This window comes from Neopsephotus bourkii, unplaced genomic scaffold, assembly GCF_033783945.1.
Source record: "Neopsephotus bourkii isolate Nb327-2 ecotype Australia unplaced genomic scaffold, CSIRO-AGI_Nbou_v1 NB_1760, whole genome shotgun sequence".
NCBI classification, from domain to species: Eukaryota; Metazoa; Chordata; class Aves; order Psittaciformes; family Psittacidae; genus Neopsephotus; species Neopsephotus bourkii.
In genome coordinates this window covers 11,649,950-11,667,516 of record NW_026902234.1, presented here as the reverse complement: position 1 = coordinate 11,667,516, position 17,567 = coordinate 11,649,950, and the positions used below count along the sequence as shown (strand labels likewise).

The window sequence follows — 17,567 nt, the reverse complement described above, 5'->3', positions numbered from 1 at the left end:
AAGGCATGATGAAGGAACTGAAGCATCTGTATAGGACTTGGGACTGTTCAGTCTGTAGAAAAGAAGGCTAAGGGGGATTTTACCACTTTGTATAAATAGCTGGTGAGGAGAGTAAAGAAGGAAGAGCCAGACCCTTCTCAGTGGTGCTCACTGACAGGAAAAGAGCCAATGGGCACAAACTGAAATACAGGGAAGGCTGTTTAAACCTGAGAAAACCTTTTTAAATGTGAAGGTGAAACAGCACTGGACCCAGCTGTCCAGGCAGAATGGAGTCTCTATCTTTGCAGATCTTCAAAATTCAGCAGGACACTGTGGTCCTGGACAACTGGCTGCAGTTCAGCCTTCTTGAGCAAGGACTTGAGCAAGGGACTAGATCATCTCCAGAGGTGCCGTCCAAAGTCAACCATTCTGCAATTCTGCGATTAACTGCACTGCTGTGGACTAATGCATTTATGTGCTAACATGAAATACTTGAAAAACAAATCCTTCTTGGTTTCCCTGGCAGGATTTGGATTCAGACTTCTGTTTCTCTTACAGCAGCTCAGTGAGCACATAAGGACTAGTCTGCTGCTGCGGTTATTTTTGCTGTCTTCATCTACTGAACAGAAAACAGATAAATCATGCTAACAAAGATCTGAACATGCTTTTTAAAAACAGCCTTATCAGCTTAGTACGGACTCTTCTCCAAGAACTTCTAAGACCTCCTTAAGCCTAATCCTGCTTTTACTCACAGAAATATTTGCATGATTTCCTTGGAACTGAAAAAGAGCAACTGGAAGACTGCCCAGTCCAGCTTAGTTTTATAGTCTGATTTATCAGAAATAAATCCTGGAATATTCTTACTCCAAAGCTTCCAGGATTGACTAAAGTCAGGAAAGAAGGTCCAAGCTGACATTTAACCCTGTTTTTCGACCATTTCAACCTTGTGTTTTAGTTAACACAGTTCTCAGACCAAAGTACATTTCCCTCCAATCCAGCTATGTAAAGACTTTAATGAGACACACATTTTCAAGTACTTAAAATCAGTTTCATCAAATCCTTTGTAAATACTTAGTTTCTGACCTTTTATTTTAAGACTTAAAATACCGTAATATGTAACAGATACTATATGAGCAACTACATAAAATAAAGACTGATGATCCCACTTGATAAGATAAATACTCACCACCAAACTTAGGGACAAAGTGAGAGTTAAATGTGTTTTAGTATGCTAGCGTGCTTTTCCAATATTTACAATATTTTTAAATTATGAGGAACTATTAAAAAAAGAGAAAAATAAACAGTGACTAAAAATATCAAACAGCTTCTATGAAATTTTAAAACCAGTTTAATTTCTGAGTATTTCCTGAGTAATTCCTTCTTCCAGTCTGAATAATTACTCTTCATTTTAATCTGATTCTGTATCTATATGGAATACTTGGGAATGTGGGGGAGAATAAATGCATTTTTTTCACTAGATGCCATCAATTAAAAAACTAAGCATTCCTCATTCCCTTCGGAATAAAGAAATAATAACAGATTTCCTGCTGAACTATCTCTGTCTACTTTAAAGGAGATAAACGGTTGGTATTGCCTAGGTAATGGCACCAAATGCGAACAAAGTCCATCAATCTAAAATAGCCTTATTCTCTTACAAGACCTATGTGGTCTGGGACAAAACCCCGAAGGACCATGACTCCATTAATCCTGTAGGTCTTAGACTCTGTTAGAAATCTGAAGCTGCACAGTGATTTTTTTTCTCCAATAATATTATTTGTTTGAGCTGTATTTATATTTCATTCAACAAGAGCTAAGTGGTATTGCTGATATATCCCTTAAAAGACTCTCAGCAAAGTCAAAGACTGACCTCTGGATATCATTTTACACTAAAAAGAAATCATTTATCTAATTTTCCAAGGAAGGAGGAGGAGAGGGGAAAGAAAAAATGTGATCTTTGTACAACTGGAATCAGGACAGCTATTATCACATAGGCTTTCATTACCACCCACCGCCACCAAAAAAATAACAATTGATTGTGGGTCCACAGAGTCTTTCACAAAAAGCGTGAAAAATGTGCTTGCTGCAAAAAAAAATTTAATTGAAATTCTGAGCTTTTGTCTCCTGTTTTGGCTAGTTTGGAATTAATCTCCAAACAAATGAAACCCTACTGTTTCCTTTTGGGTAGCTCTTACTAGGTGTTTGGGAGGTTGCAGGGGGCTGTGGACTGAAACCTGCCTCAGAGAGGTGTCAGAATGCCCATACAGCCAGATTAGCCACCACTTAAACTGTTTGGTTAGAATACAGAAATAACATTTTAATGTAAATCTATTTGGCCATGCAAAGAGACTTCTTCCTCCCAGCTGAGCCATATTTCAGGGCACAATCTATATTGTCCTTTAATGTGTTCTTCCTCAGACAGTTATTGCCCTTTAATTGTAACAGAATGACAAAGTGAAAACATAAAAAGCCTTGTGATTTTTTTCAAACCCAGCTAATGCAAAAGTTTCAGAATGACTGTTTCAATTTTAAAAGCCACAGTACTCTTAAAGCAGTTATCCACAATGCATTGCTACTAGCCAGTATAAACCTTTCAATCAGTCAGGGATCAAATATATATATATGTATGTTTTTTTAATTTAAGCCAGAGGCCAATTACGTAAGTGGGTCACTTGAAAAAGGTTGACAAAAAACATTTAAGGAAAGCTGCTTATTCAATTTTGCCAATGCCAAAGCCAAAAGGCATCGTTAGCTCAGCAAGCTTGGCTAATGGGGCCCAGGCAGAACAAGCATTTGAGAGGAAACTCTTCTAGGACCATGTATAAACCCATCCCAAGGCTCAGGCCATTCTCTTACAAATTTTAAACAGGTGCAGGCTTCATTGCAGGTGGTTAATTTTTTTAATACTGATGATGCTAGCCCATAATCTTCATTTCACTTATGCAAAAGAAGGGATGAAGTGAGGAGAGTATGTGCTTGCTTGGCCAAGCTATGCCAAGGGCGTGAGGGTGCTCCAAGGCAAGCAGCACTGCTCCCTTACCTCTGGTGTAGCTTCCTGCAAGCTTCCCTTCCCCAGGGCACTTCCTCAGTGCAAACCCAGGGTACCACAGCGTGCTCTCTGTGCCCTCTGACTAAAGGCCAAGTTTGATTGGGAAGGATTCAGGACAACTCCTGTTCACCCAAAGTAAATATCTTTGGCGTATTATATATGCTTGTACTATGCTAACACATCTCCCTCCCTGCATCTGAGAGAGGCACTGAAGCACTTACACCATGAGCCAAGTACTTGCAGATCAATCCCCAAATACTGAGAAGATACTCATTGCTCATTCCAAGTAATCCACAACAGCAGAAAATTATACTTCATTCCCTAACCATACAAAGACATAAAAAAACTTTTTAATGCAAACATCAGAGTTGCAAATCTGCACACCCTTCTTGTGCTTAACTTTGCCCTTCACACAGATATTTATATTGTTGGGCATGATGTATCTTTCTTCACACATCTGATTAAAGATTTCCTTAGAGACTTATGATATGTTAGCTAAATGGTCACATATTTTAGGATAATCTAACATTAATACTTCTGAGATCTCAAGTACATTTGACCTTCTCCAGTTCTGCTGAAAAGAAATCAGGTAACTGTAGGAAAATGAATCTATTAATTTCCCAGGAACAAAAAATTGATGATGGCAAAGAACAGAAAAGCCAGGACACTCTGTTACATCATTTATTCACTTCCACAATACCATTCAGTATCATCTTTCCAAGTACTGCTGTTCACAGAATTAACTCTTTTGATTCTGATACTCATATTAATTTTGTCAAGAAATGGATTTGATTATTTTTGAATTAAAGTACCATTAAATCTGAAAACAGGCATCAGAAACTCATCTACACTTTTACTTTTTAAAAAAATGTGAATTGTGGAATGAGAAAAGTTGCATCTTTACACACTTAGACCTTGGGAAGTACTGAGCAGAAAACATCTCCTTCTGACATACCTATCATGAATACATCTGCATGATATAAAAATTATGGCTTGAAGAATTCCTGTACAGTCATATTTCCCTAAAGGTACACAGGGTTCAGGAAGCTGCTTCATCCTGTGTTATAATTCCTCATCCCAAAATGACTAACCCTAATCTGAATAGAAGCTTTACTGTTTAATACAGCTCCACAAACCATACTATTACCTTAGAAAAACAAACTGTGTTTTCAAATAATGGCAAGATGATAAAGGTACATGATGATGCACAAACCATTTAAGGTCTGACAACAGCCTGCCAGCATAAACAGCGTGAGATTAGGCTACAGACACAGACAGAGTAAGCACTACAAAGATGCTGGGCTCAGTGAACTCTTGTGTCAGGTTTGTTTCATGCCCCTTAGTCAGGGGAATACAAGATCCTAAAACACTTCAAAATCAAAAGCTGGCACATGAAATGCATCACTGCCTTCACTTCATAGCACCCTCAGACCCCTCAAAAAACAACAAATCAAGACAAAACTCAAAACTACCAAAGGGAAGGGAAAGGGGAAGAGGAAAGGGAAAGGAAAAAGAGGTAGCAGAAGGGGACAACAAAATGAGGAAAAAGGGAAGGGAAACGGGAAGGGGAAGGAGAAGGGACAGAGTTGGTGGGAGACCCAGTACACCTGTTAAATTACAAGTCTGGGAACAGAGATGTATGCAAATGATTTATGGCCTGATTTGCGTACATGATTAAGATGTATTATATTACTAGTAGAAATCACAGTAAATGTCCTAACTACCAGAACTTTCATCTGACAAGGCTGTGTCAGGGTCATGAGCTTTTGAATACAAGCTGCTAAAATCCTACCAGCTCCAGTATCTCTGTAAAATGGTGTACTAGCTGAGCCCTGGCCTAGTTTTCCCTCTTAGTGTTTCTGAGACCAGTATCACTGAGTTCATTGTTTTCTCCCTGAATGATAGAAAAGCATTTTAGCTTTAGGATGGCTGGGTTTTAAGGATTGGGGTTTTTTTTTGTCCAGCATATTAAAATGCATGGGTAGCCTTGATGCATCTCAGTCAGTATGCTAGCAATATAGTGACAGATTAGCCATTTGATTATGCCAGAATGAGCAGGGAACGTAACATTCTAAGGCACTCCAGTATTACTGCAAGGCCAGTGTGATTTCTGAGGCATTAGGCTGAAGGCTGAGAAAGTTCTTTCAACCTCACTATACTGTAATCTTCCAGGAAATGCAACGTCTATTACACCTTACTGCTATAATGAAATAATTACACAAAATTAATGAAAATGAAAAATATTTAATAATTCTCTGGGTATATCCATGACATAGACATGACAGAACTGACAGGGTATCAGAAAGCTCAATTTGTGCCTATAATTTTCAGGTAATAATTGTAACGGTGCCATTTGTTCCTCTACAGCTGGTCTGCTGTCAATGTTTTTAAAAGCAGCACTCAATACTGAACAGATTTAATTATTAAAGGCAACTATTTGAGCATGGTCATTTTTATGCTACACATTTTCACTGGGATTACAGACTATTTCTCCACATCTAATCTTGCAGTTTTTACCCTGGTAAATCACTGGATTTCAGTGGGAATTTTGTCAAAGCTAAATGCTGTGTAAGTGGGATCAGGTTTCAATATACCCCTTGACTGAACAGAAAGTGCTTATATTAAGCGATCTATTTGTCAAACCTAAAAAAAAAAAAAAAATGGTGCTTTTTTCTCTCACAACTGTTACTTAGTAATTTCTGTATTTAATATTTAATGCAGTGAATTCTTAGTTTCTGTGACATACAACTTTTTTTATGCTGTGTCTGTGTACCATTATGCATATAACTGTGAAGTGAGCATTTATTTATATTAAATGCATTTCCATTTCCATTTTAAAAGTACTTGCTCAGAGCACTTGTAAAATTACCATTATTTTTAACTAAGAAGTTAAGAAATATTTAGAGTGGCAGACATTACATAAAGTAATTACCAGCCCTCCAATTTTCAAGGAGGTGACAGAAATGTGTTCAGGGACAAACTTTTTAGCAGGGTCTGTTGTGACAGGACAAGGAGTAATGTTTTTAAACTAAAAGAGGGTAGATTTAGACTAGATATAAGGAAGAAGCTATTTACAAGGAGGGTGGTAACAGGTTGCCCAAAAAGGTGGTAGACACACCATCCCTAGCAGTGTTCAAGGTCAGGCTGGACCTTGCTCTGAGCAACTTGATCTAGTCGAAGATGTCTCCGCTTATTTCAGGGGAACTAGATGACCTTTAAAGGTCCCTTCCAACTCAAAACTATTCTGTGAGTCCATGAAGTAAGATAAACCAGAATCCTACTTCTTAGTAACTGCAGAAAAGGCAGCACAGCGAATTTGTCCATCTCCTACTTGCGGGTGATCCTTGGTCAAGACTTCAGAAGTCCCCATGGAGCTTAACGAGACCCGCGGGCTCATTTAGTATTATAATGACAAAACCTAAACTAATGTAAATCATTGTTGTACTGCTGAGGTCTCAGCTTATGCTAACTCCTGATTCACATCATTAACTTTACACATCATAAGTAATTTGAATCACTAAACAGTGGTTACCTCCAGACTTGTTTTCAGCTATAAATCCCTGGTAGGATTAAAACCCACACAAAGTTTATCTTGCTGGATGCAGGCCTGTGTCCCACACATTGTTTTTACAAGACCAGGCCCATGAAAATGGAGGAAATTCAAGATCATGCTGGTCTAGGTTTTGACCAAGAACCCTCCTAGCTATTATACGGACATGGCAGGTATGGACTGTAGCTAGTCATGCTCAACTAGAACCCACAAGTAACCCTTGTGGGGAAGTTACATGGTCAAAGTTGGCACCAAAGTGACCAAAGGTGTTTCCTGTTAGAATCCCTGGATCACTTAAGAGTAACGGCCGGCCATCTCAACGTAAGATGCCTCAGCTCAGAACCTCCAGGCCAACCTAATCCTGCTCCTGGTGTAAGAGCATTCAAGTGTAAGGCCAATAGCATGGCTCGTCACCAGAGCTGCGAGCAGGAAACACATCACGGCTTAGCAGCACACAACTTTCAATGTCAATACAGGACACAAGACAAGCACAGGAGAAGCACTTTACAGGCGCAGAAGTACAATCTAATTTGGTTTACACAAACCAAGCTGAAAAGAGACAGGCCCCATGGAAGTCAGGAATAATGTCAAAAATAATGCTGACAAGAAAATATTTTCAAAGGAAAAAAACCAAACAAACCCATTCACATTCTTTTTAGTACGCTTGTAATGTACAAGACAACACACAAAAGAACAATTATATTTAAAAGAATCAACAACTGAAATTTTGAACTTACATATGACGTAATAATCTTTGTTCTTCTGAAATTCCAGGCCCCAAAGATTAGGACTGAACTCTTGAAACTTGATGGTAAACTTAACATCTTGATCTGGCTTGGCACAGTTGAGTAGAGGTGTATTGTCCTTTTTAATAGCACAGCTATCTGCTTGGTCTTTATCAACCATGTAGACCTTATAATATTCATACTGGCCAACTGTTTTAGAGTCCACCTTTGGGCATATAATATCCAGTTTGTCTCCTATCTGTGGATATAGTACCAGTCCTTGTCCAGGAAGGAACCTGAAACAGGAAAAAAAAAGGGGAGGGAAGGATATGGGAGGGAGATGGGAAAGATATGGGAGGGAGGGGAGGAGGTGGAAACACAAAAAGAAAAAAAAAAAAACAGGGAGGGGGGGAGGGATGGAGGGAAGGAGGGAGGGAAGAAGGGAAAATGTGAGACACTTGATAAGATCACATCCAGAACAGTAGCAATTGCAGTGGACAGAAAAGAACAAATACATGGTTTCCAAAACCAAAATGACTGAGCAAACCAGATCTTAATAATCTAGGCCTGACTCAATGTCAACAAGATGTTTATATAGATCTTGGAAATTACAGATGGATTAAGTAGTCTAATCCTTATCCCAGCTTTGGGAACTCTATTAGGTTTTATGTCTCTGGCAGGCACTGTTTCTTCCACATTTGGCCATTTACAGCAGCTAGTACAACATCTGGTGGTATACTAGCTACAATCCTGTTTTTCAGCTTTTGTAACATTTCTACTATTCTTGCACATACTTTGCTAATTTTGGATATGGGAGGATGACGAGAATAGTTTTTTCAAACCCCCTAAACAGCCGTGTGGGAAGAGAAACAACTTAGACATTAAAATTTAACAACATATTAAGATACTGATTGATATTGCCAGTGGAAAACAAAGGAGCATCAGTCACTCACCAGGATCATGCTTACAGACCTTGGGTAGACAGAGATCTACCTGACCCAAGGATCCCACATGCTTCTGATAAAACACTTTTCCAAGACAGCGTGACTGCTATGCTACAATTTCTTCTCTCTAGCTCTACTATTACCATCATTATTTCTTCTGCTGTAAGTGGAACATGCATGTGCTTTTGCCTTACTGCTGATGAAGACTTCTTATACGAACTGGCAGTGAGCTTTAATGTTTGGGGTTAGACTCGATATTGTATCTACCCTACTTGTATTAATTAGGAGGCAAACCTCACCACTTCCTCACAAAAGAAAAATATAAATAATTACTTATAATATTGATTTATCCAAAAAACGAGAAGCCTTGTTCTCAAAAGGACAAAAGCCACAGCAGGTTTGTTTGTTTCTCTGCAAGATATATTTGTTCCAATTAAGGCCAAGAAGTGCGTGTTTTAGAACTACAGCCAACATCCTCGAATGCACAGACCTAAAAGACTTTCTTTCCTCTTTCTCCCGCCTGCCAGCCTTTTCAAAGATCTTCCTTAATGGAGAATCAGCCTGAAAAAAACAACTGAAACAACTGCTGCCTGATGAACACCCTTCTCCAACTGCTAGCATTTAAACAGCACATGTAGTAAATCTAGCTTATTCACAGGCAGCCTTCCTGGAAACTTTAAATTAAGAGTATTAAGCCCAACCGGAACAAAGCTGTAGGCGCTGATGACCTCCAGTCTCTGGCTTGACTGAAGGAGCCCACCAGCATGTAGTAGTGCTAGGGCAGAATTTACTAAGTTAGAGAAAATGACAATGCAACACCCCAACTTTTGAGTTAATAATTTAAAACTGCTTGCTCCCACACAATGCAAGTTTATGATCTCTGCTAATTGAGCGGGATTATTTTCACCCACAAAGCCTGTGCAAGAATTATATTTGTTGTTAAACAGCACATAGCAGGACAAAGACATGTAATTACAGATTTAGGGAAAAAGAACAATGAAATGTTATGGCAAGAAAAGTGGCTGTTGATGTATAAATCACTGCACTTTTTTGTGCCATGCAACGTGATTTCCAGACTACAGAAGCTAGGCTTGGCCATCGCTGTTCAAACTGAGAAGCACTGGAGGCAAGGAGAAGCCGCACCTCTTCCTCCAGTTTTTGGACACGCCAAAAGAATGCAGTGACTACCACCTCCCAAAATCTGAAATGGTGAAACAAAGGGAAAGGTGGAAAGGCAGGAAGGCATCCTCCTCCAAGTCACCGGACTGGTGAGCGACGACTGACGGAGAGGCTAGCTCTGCAAGGATGCCAAGGAAATGGTGGGAGAAAGACCCCAGCCAGCAAATGTTCCCAAGGGAGCAGCATGGATCCTGATTCAGGCTCTCCTCAGGGACTGATTGACCAGGAAAAAGAAAAGGGACACAGTTTCTGAGCTAACCTCTATCACCTGTGACTGACTTCTCCACCTTATCTTGACCACAGTCACATTCTACTTTGCTCCTGCACAGCAGTGTTATGTGAGAAAAATTACTTGTATTCCCCCATCTGCATGACAGGATAAAGGCTGGTTGCTGTATGATCCCACTGCTGTAAATACTTCTTCTTCCCAGTAATTCTTCTTCATGTAATGGGAATATGTAATATGAAACACACAAGATTTCAGAGACCAAATCTTTTTTGTTAAATCAGTTTAGATTCCCATGCATAAAAAATACAAAATTCATATGACCTAAAAGCTGCCCTGAAAAACAAAAAACACTCATCCTAATTTTAGGGTTTGTGTATATATGTACGTGTGTAGTGAAGCACCAGCGGCATACATTCCTCAGCAGCATACATTCCACATGCAAACTCTGAGCACAAACAGGATGCGTTCAGAGAAACAGCTACCAGAGAGGAAGTATACTTGTGTGCCTTGGCTAAGTAGCCAGGAATTGCCCCATAAAAGGTAGAGGACAGAACCACCCCCAACAGACAGCTAAAACTACATTTTATAAGAGCTTTAAACCGATACACTTGTTAGACTTTATGGCAGGGGAATATTCTTGCTGTGGCTACAAGTCTGTGCAGTTTTAGAACTAAATTTGGTATATCTCCTTCCACTTGAGTTTCTGAACTTGCAGGATCTAATGCTGATGGGATTAGGAAAGAAAGAAGGCTGAAAATGAAAGGATTAATCTTAGAACTTGATTGTGTTCAATTTTTTTCCACAGTTTGCACTTTTGATTGTGACCTCTGCAAGAAAGATATTTTTCCAATTTACTTGCCTTATTTCCTTACAACAGTAAAGCACAAACAGGGATGGAGAGAACATAAAATTTTCACCTCATGCATTGCAGTTCAATCACAAAATTTACAGTGGCCAATTAGTAGTAGGCATGATTATTATTCCCACATCTGTGTAGTACTTTTGCTACTATATTTTCCTTAAGACTTTAAATAACCCATTTGCTGGATACTAAGCATTTTCTGAAGTTATTTATTAAATGCCAGGGGGATTAAGACTACTGTTTCACGATCTTATTTTTGAAAATCTTGTGGCTGGAAAAAAACAAACAACAAACACCCAGCATTGGTAGAGGTTAACAAAGATTTCAGGATTAATCCTGAATCTTTATTTCTGCAAGTACTAAAATGTATGTACGTAAGCATTCTGGGGTAGCATCAACACTCTCAATATGTTTGCAGGATGGCATCTATAAAAATAAAGTTAATGAACTGGCTTTGAAAGTCCAATCAAAAATCAGAATGCCCTTTCAACTAATTAAAAACTTTTTTTTTTTTTTTTTTTTTTTACACAAACAGAAATATAATACAGATGAAGGAAGAGTTTTCAGAATCCTGAGACTGGTCCTGAGAAGGCTGTGCTGCCTGGGACAGTAACATGCTCTTTAAGCAAGCAGGGTAGCAACAGCACTGGAAACATTACTTTCTATAAAAAGCAAACTTTCCGGTTTTCCGCTCTAAATGTTCTTTACTGGGAAACCTACATACCAATATAGGCCCCTGTGCCCTAAGAGAAACTTAGGAGAAAAGCTTAGGGAGTTCCCAACTCATTTCTCTCAGCAGTCATATATAGTGAGATTAGAGCATTCAAAGAATGTTGCTCATAATTAATAATCCTCGTGCTTTGTGTGAGAAAGGACAGAAATGTACATAAAGTACAGTAAAAGCTGTATGATGAAATTTATGCACTTTATGCCTGGCACTTTTGGATACAGATGGCATTTTTACTGTCAGCCCAAAATTGGTGTATTGTGGGCGACATCTGACATCTGTGCAAAGCCCATGGAAGTGAATCCCTCCCACGCTGCTTATCATGTCAGGCTGCTTATCAAATAACAGCAACATGTAGGGTTCCAAAACCTTCTTAAAAGTATTAGACAAAAAGTCACATGACACATGAACAGAAAATAGGAGCCGAGTAGTCCATCCCCCGCTACCACCAATGTTACAATAAATCTCTGTACCACCCTTAATTTAAGGCCCGACAGTTCCTTGCACTAATGTAGCCTTACTGGTCAAAGTCCTACAGAAGTTAAATTTCACTCTGAAATGTTACAAAACCCAGAATTTGTATTATGCACAGTTCCCAACTAAATTCCTAAGATTCTACTTTTTGTTTAGAGGAAATTAGCACATTCAACCTTATTAAACAATAAAGGAGTTTTCCTTAATAATAACCACTCAAACATGCCTAATTTCATTAATAGTAATTTCTAAAAAAAAAAACCCCAAACTTTATCGGTCAGCGCTCTTTTACTCTGAAAATATTCTACCATTCCTTACTACACAGACATTTCTGAAACTGTAAAATTATCAACAGATAAAATTCTTACAGAAACAAATTCTTTGAGATCTTCTTAATCAGTATTGACTTATGTAACAAATGTGTTGTCATGCTTCTTCCAATTTGCAAAACTAGATATATACACACATACTATAAATATATATATATGCAGACTTAGCTTTAACTATATCCTGGTAATTATCAAATGAATGCAATTTTAGAAAGCACGTTAGTACTTGTTGTAAGTCTGGGAAAACAGTGCCAAATTTCTGCGTTTTAATATCGTACCTGAACTAATTGGTGTAGGCAGTTAGCTTTAAATTAATGTAACAAAAATAACCCTAAAAATGCGAACAATCAAGATGCTTCTTACAATGCAGCCTGAAACCTTCTGTTGGGGAATCCTACCCACTTAACTTTATGAAGTTTAACTACCAGCCTGACTATAAAATTATTCATTGAAAAGTTTTATTAAGGAAATGTCATGAATACTAATAACACAGTATGTTAGTCCGTTACTTATACAAGGGCAAACTGAAACAGAATATAGAATAGCATTCCACATACACGTCCTTACTGTTTAAAAGGAATAGTTATAAAACTGTATATGCATTCATCATCTGGCTTTTGCGAAAGTAATAACATTCATATTTTGAGTATCATTTTGTCCACAGGAGAAGTATTTACGGAAGGCGTAAGTCCTACCAGCTTCATGCAAGGAAAGTAAAAGTTCCAGGAAAAGCTCCTAGTGAGTTCACTGAAGTAGCAGTGGACTAATCACAGGCTGCTGAACAAGACAAAAACCAGTTCACTGCTTTCCAAAACTTTGAACTGAGTAAAAACCAAAAACATGGACCAGAGGTCTCTGTAAGAGTCCACTTCTCCATACAGAGCTTTCATATTAGTTTGTGTCACAGTCAACTTTACATGCAGACACATCATGTGGATAACAAGCTATGCACCCAGCTGTAAACCTGAAATGCATTTTTGCAGAAGCACTTATTTTACAGGACTGAATGGATTAAGTGCAAAGAGGACCAGTAATGCTGTGGAACAAAAAGCAAAGCAAGTTTCACAAAAAGAAGAAAAAAAAAAGAACAAAAAAGATTAATGTGGAGTCTGTCTGAAAATGGGTACGGAGTTTGCTTAAAAAGAAGTCTGCTCCTAAGAGAAGTCTCTGCAAAAAATTACCATCGTGTGACACAGCAAGATGACAGACTAGCAAATGAAACTTTGAAATCAAAAGTACAGCATTTTATATTACTAAAATCCTTTTAAGTGAGTTTTGGAAGCTACTTTTCTTTGCCAGTGAAGTATTATTAAATCATTTTAATACTATAACAAAGTTTTATAGAACATGCTAAATAGGGATATTTTTTAATTTAAATAAAATTTAAGAAGTTTAATCTGCTGACCTTTATTTCTACATATCATTTTTCCATGCAGTTAATGAAACTATTCATATAAGCAGTGGTTACTGGCATTAATAAGACTTGCAGGCTAGAAACTAAATGGAATTAACACAAATAAATAAACAAATATATTCACGTTCATCCCTTCAGATCTTTAGTGGTAAATACCACATTATACGAAGCCAGATTATAAAGTACTGTAACACAAGCTGCTAAAGCTGCAGCTCTTGTACTTCTCACTTTCATTGGAATGGAAGAACCTCTATTTGGGGCTCAGGCTCCCCCATGATAAAACTTGCTGCAAGGCCATAAATGCTGTGAAATAATCCCTTGAAACTGTAGCTAAACTCCATGGTGGGAGTTTGTGGTACCTCATTGTCCTCCCCATTTCTCACCTTCAAAGGAGCCCATCTTCTTTCAGACTACCTGGGGGCAAAAGCTTGCAGAGCACTGAAAAGGGGAATGGTCAAGTGTTTGTTTTAATCACCACCCTGGACAGAAGATGGTAGTGGTGCCACCATTTAGTGAGTCTCAAGTAGCCATGTAAATGGATGGTCGGTCTTGGTAATTCTTCCTGGACCTATTCTTATTGAAATTGGCTGCAAAACTTCCATTGATTTCAGTAGGGCAAGACAATGCACTATGTTTACAATGGAAATCATAACTTACACAGGAATGATTCTGCAGCATTATTATGTCTTCTAAAAATTTTCAGTGGACAGGGAACAAGGGGCATGTATGAAATTTTATGTTTCATATATTGATTCATTGCACTAGCTTTTACAAAATACTAGAGGAAAGCATTTAAAATACAACAAAGAATTTCTAGTAGACATAAGAATGGGCTGAAAGTAGATACACTTCTACACTTTATTTGAATAAACCACCTTTTTTTTTCATGGCCCTGTGAGATTTTACAATCAAATTGTACCATCACATCACTTTCCTAAAGGCACAGAGCTTTCACTGTATAGAGGGACACTCACAGACACCATCCCTCTTCAAACATGGCAGAATATGCTCTAACCGATCTCCTAGAAAGATGTGTCATGAGTTTCCTTCAACAAATAAGTTGTGTGTTGCTGTTGCAAGAATACACGCAGCCACTTTTTTTCTCCATTCAGCTTATGGCCTGCTACAAGCCTAAAGATGCCTTCCACTTGAGAGAGCACAAAACCTGCAGCTAAGACATGCTATCTGGCAAAAACCATACCCCTTTCACCTTTCATGCATATGGAAGGTCACCTGCAACCCAGCACCAAATACATCTTACTGGAGGCACTCTCTCTAAGAGAAAATCTGGTACCTTAAGAGCTGTGATGTACGAGGTTGTGAATGTGATCTCATTCCGTGGAAAAATAAGCCAAAGGAGGTGCCGCAGCCTCTACTTCAGGACTACCCCAATCTGGGCTCTACTAGAGGTAGCTGACTGCAGTCCCTGTCCAAGGGATCACAACATCTCAGGGTGACCACAGAGCTCCTTTCCCCACGTCCCCCCATGAAGCAGAGGCAGCATCGTGGCTTCAACCCCCTGCATGCAGCTGCCAGAACGGTTTTGCTGTAAGACAGCAGATCTGTTTCAACTGGACACCATCTCCGCCTGCAAGAGATGATTTAGCTTTTGCTGGAAAGCTGCCCTTTCCCTCACTTCTTGGCTCTCACTTGCAGTACAAAGCAAAAACCCCACTTACACAACTAAAACCTTCAGACCAACTTGGGCTTTACCCCTCTCCCTAACATAAATCCAGAGTGCAAAAATGAATGCACGGTTTTTCCTTGTGTAAAAGGGAAACATATTTACCTCTGCCTTAAAAAACTTGAGAGCAAACACCTATCTGCTCAGGCTTTTTCTCCACAATGGGAAACAAGATCTGGGCTTTTTGTAGAAGAACATCCAGCCTGGCTTAGAACATTTACCACATGGGCAAGGCTTGAAACGCTGGAAAGAGGCATGATTTGATTTTTTTATTAAAGTTGACAAAGGAATATTTTATAAAAAAATACAGATTTTATATTCAGTTTTCATATATGACCTCCACACAAAGCACTATTAATAGCAATTAACTTTTTGTGTTATTGTGGAGAAAGCAATTATCGCTCAGCTAAAAGTACTTAAAGCACTAGAGAATTCCAATCCATTTACTAAATCAATTCTGGTTACCACAAAAGAACTGCTAATGTGTTTCAGGACAGTCTTCTAACTAAGAGGAGGAAAAAAAAAACCCACCAAAAAAAGGGCATGGATATGAGCAGTGTTCTATTTTTAAGTGTATTATATTAACATTTCATCAGCATTTACAGAAATATGAACCCTCCAACAGCACTGGACTTACTGAGCTTCAGCAAACAAGGAATCACTCCTCAAATGACTGCACTCTCTCGCTCTCTCATGCACAACCATGGAAGCACACAGAGGCACATTCTCCTTTTACTGCATTTCTGTCAGAAACATGCTTTCTACATAGAGTTTAAAAACTGCAAGTGGCTGCAGTGAAGAGTAGCAGCCAATCTGTATAAATGGCTTATTCTGAGGAATTTCTGAAAGAGAAAACACTCAGTAGGTGCATTGTAATTAGCTGCTCTTTCTAGCTACCTCTTGACAAATGATGCATGTGGGTCTGGATGAGAGCCCAACTCTTGACCCATGCCACCACTACACACTTTAGTACTTCAAACTGAAACCCCTAGCGCCTCAGCATTCTTTTCGTATTGGTTTTGTTGCTTTTTCTTCTTCCAGAAAAGTGGTGCTGCTAATGCATAACATGAGAACCAGACATGATTAGCAAATTTGGAATTCTTTCAGAAGTGCTTCATATAGCGATGTCCTAAATATATCTGAGGAAAGCCTTTGATTCCTTCCAAATATGTAGCATGTTTCAGGACTGAGTTAAAAGGACAGGCCATGGAAATGCACACAGCAAACACTGTTCCCACAATGCCTGACAATAAGCTTTGGCCACATTTGTAAGTCTTTCAAATGCAGGATATTCATGTGATCATTATTTTAAACGCAGGATATTATAAACTTATTGAGAAATGCAACTTTTGCCACAAAAGATACCTTCCAAAAATAAACATTGTTTGGATAGCACTTTACTGCCCCCTTTTGCACTTTAACATTAGAACAGGTTTCAACATGAATATACCTCTGAGAAACACTTAAGATCTGGGGTAAAACGACAGGGCATCATGTTTACATACTAGTAGACTATCAGGCATTGCTTTGGGGGCATCTTCCACTTGCCTACACAGTAAACAAATGAAGCATCTAGCTTTCATTGTCGCTAATCTTCCAGGGAAGAGGATCAGTAATGGATGGTTTAAATTACCGTCTTCCATTTTCATCTGCATGTATATGGGCAACTGGGAAAGAAGGGGATATTGCTCATTAACACTAGTTGTCTCTCTAGCACAATTTCCTAAAGCAAAGATCATCTGCAATTTGAATTTGGCTTTATTCATCAGGAAGAAAAGAATGACAAAGGACTTTCCAGTCTGAGGTCACCCATGTGTTAGCAATCCCTCAACTGAAAGGAAGGGTGTATCCTTCAGAAGAACACTTCACCAACTGGCAGGCAAGAATATTTTCATGAAAGGTGAAGACAAGAAGCCTAGACATTCCAATACCCTGCAAGCCTACAGGCATAAACCCGTTCTGCAACTCCATGCTGCAATTACAGTGAGTCCAGAATCCATGTATGTGTGTGTCCACATACATCTACAAAAGGTAATAAATCTATAGTCTGGTGGCCAGTTATTTACAAAATACTAATTCATTATGACAGAACCAGAAGGGGACCCGTCCTGCTCCAATCCTCAGCTTCCATTTGACAAAGTCCATGTGCTGCTGTGTACACTTACATTTAAACTTAATCCATTTTCCTCTGTCATCCTACAATTACAATACAAGTCACAATAATATTAAATTTCACTGCCTACAGCATTGCACAATTGAACCATTACTGTAATGAAAACTGACTCCCTTTGATATTAACACTGGTGTTTTCTCTCATTTGCCAGCCATGAAATACAGGAAGAGACCAATGTTGTTTTAATTAAAGAATTGTTGTTCAAAATATGCTACTGGGAATATTAAAGTAGCTCTTTGCTCTCGCAGCAAA

The 17,567-nt window shown here is 38.7% G+C and overlaps 1 protein-coding gene across 1 annotated transcript in view; it reads right to left on the bottom strand.

The window, feature by feature from the left end:
• EFNB2 (ephrin B2) overlaps positions 1-17,567 on the bottom strand; it is a 46,249-nt gene that overhangs the window by 16,056 nt on the left and 12,626 nt on the right. Inside the window, exon 2 of the mRNA XM_061377847.1 lies at positions 7,313-7,596. Coding sequence (XP_061233831.1) covers positions 7,313-7,596 — 284 coding nt within the window. The remainder of the gene's footprint in view (positions 1-7,312; positions 7,597-17,567) is intronic.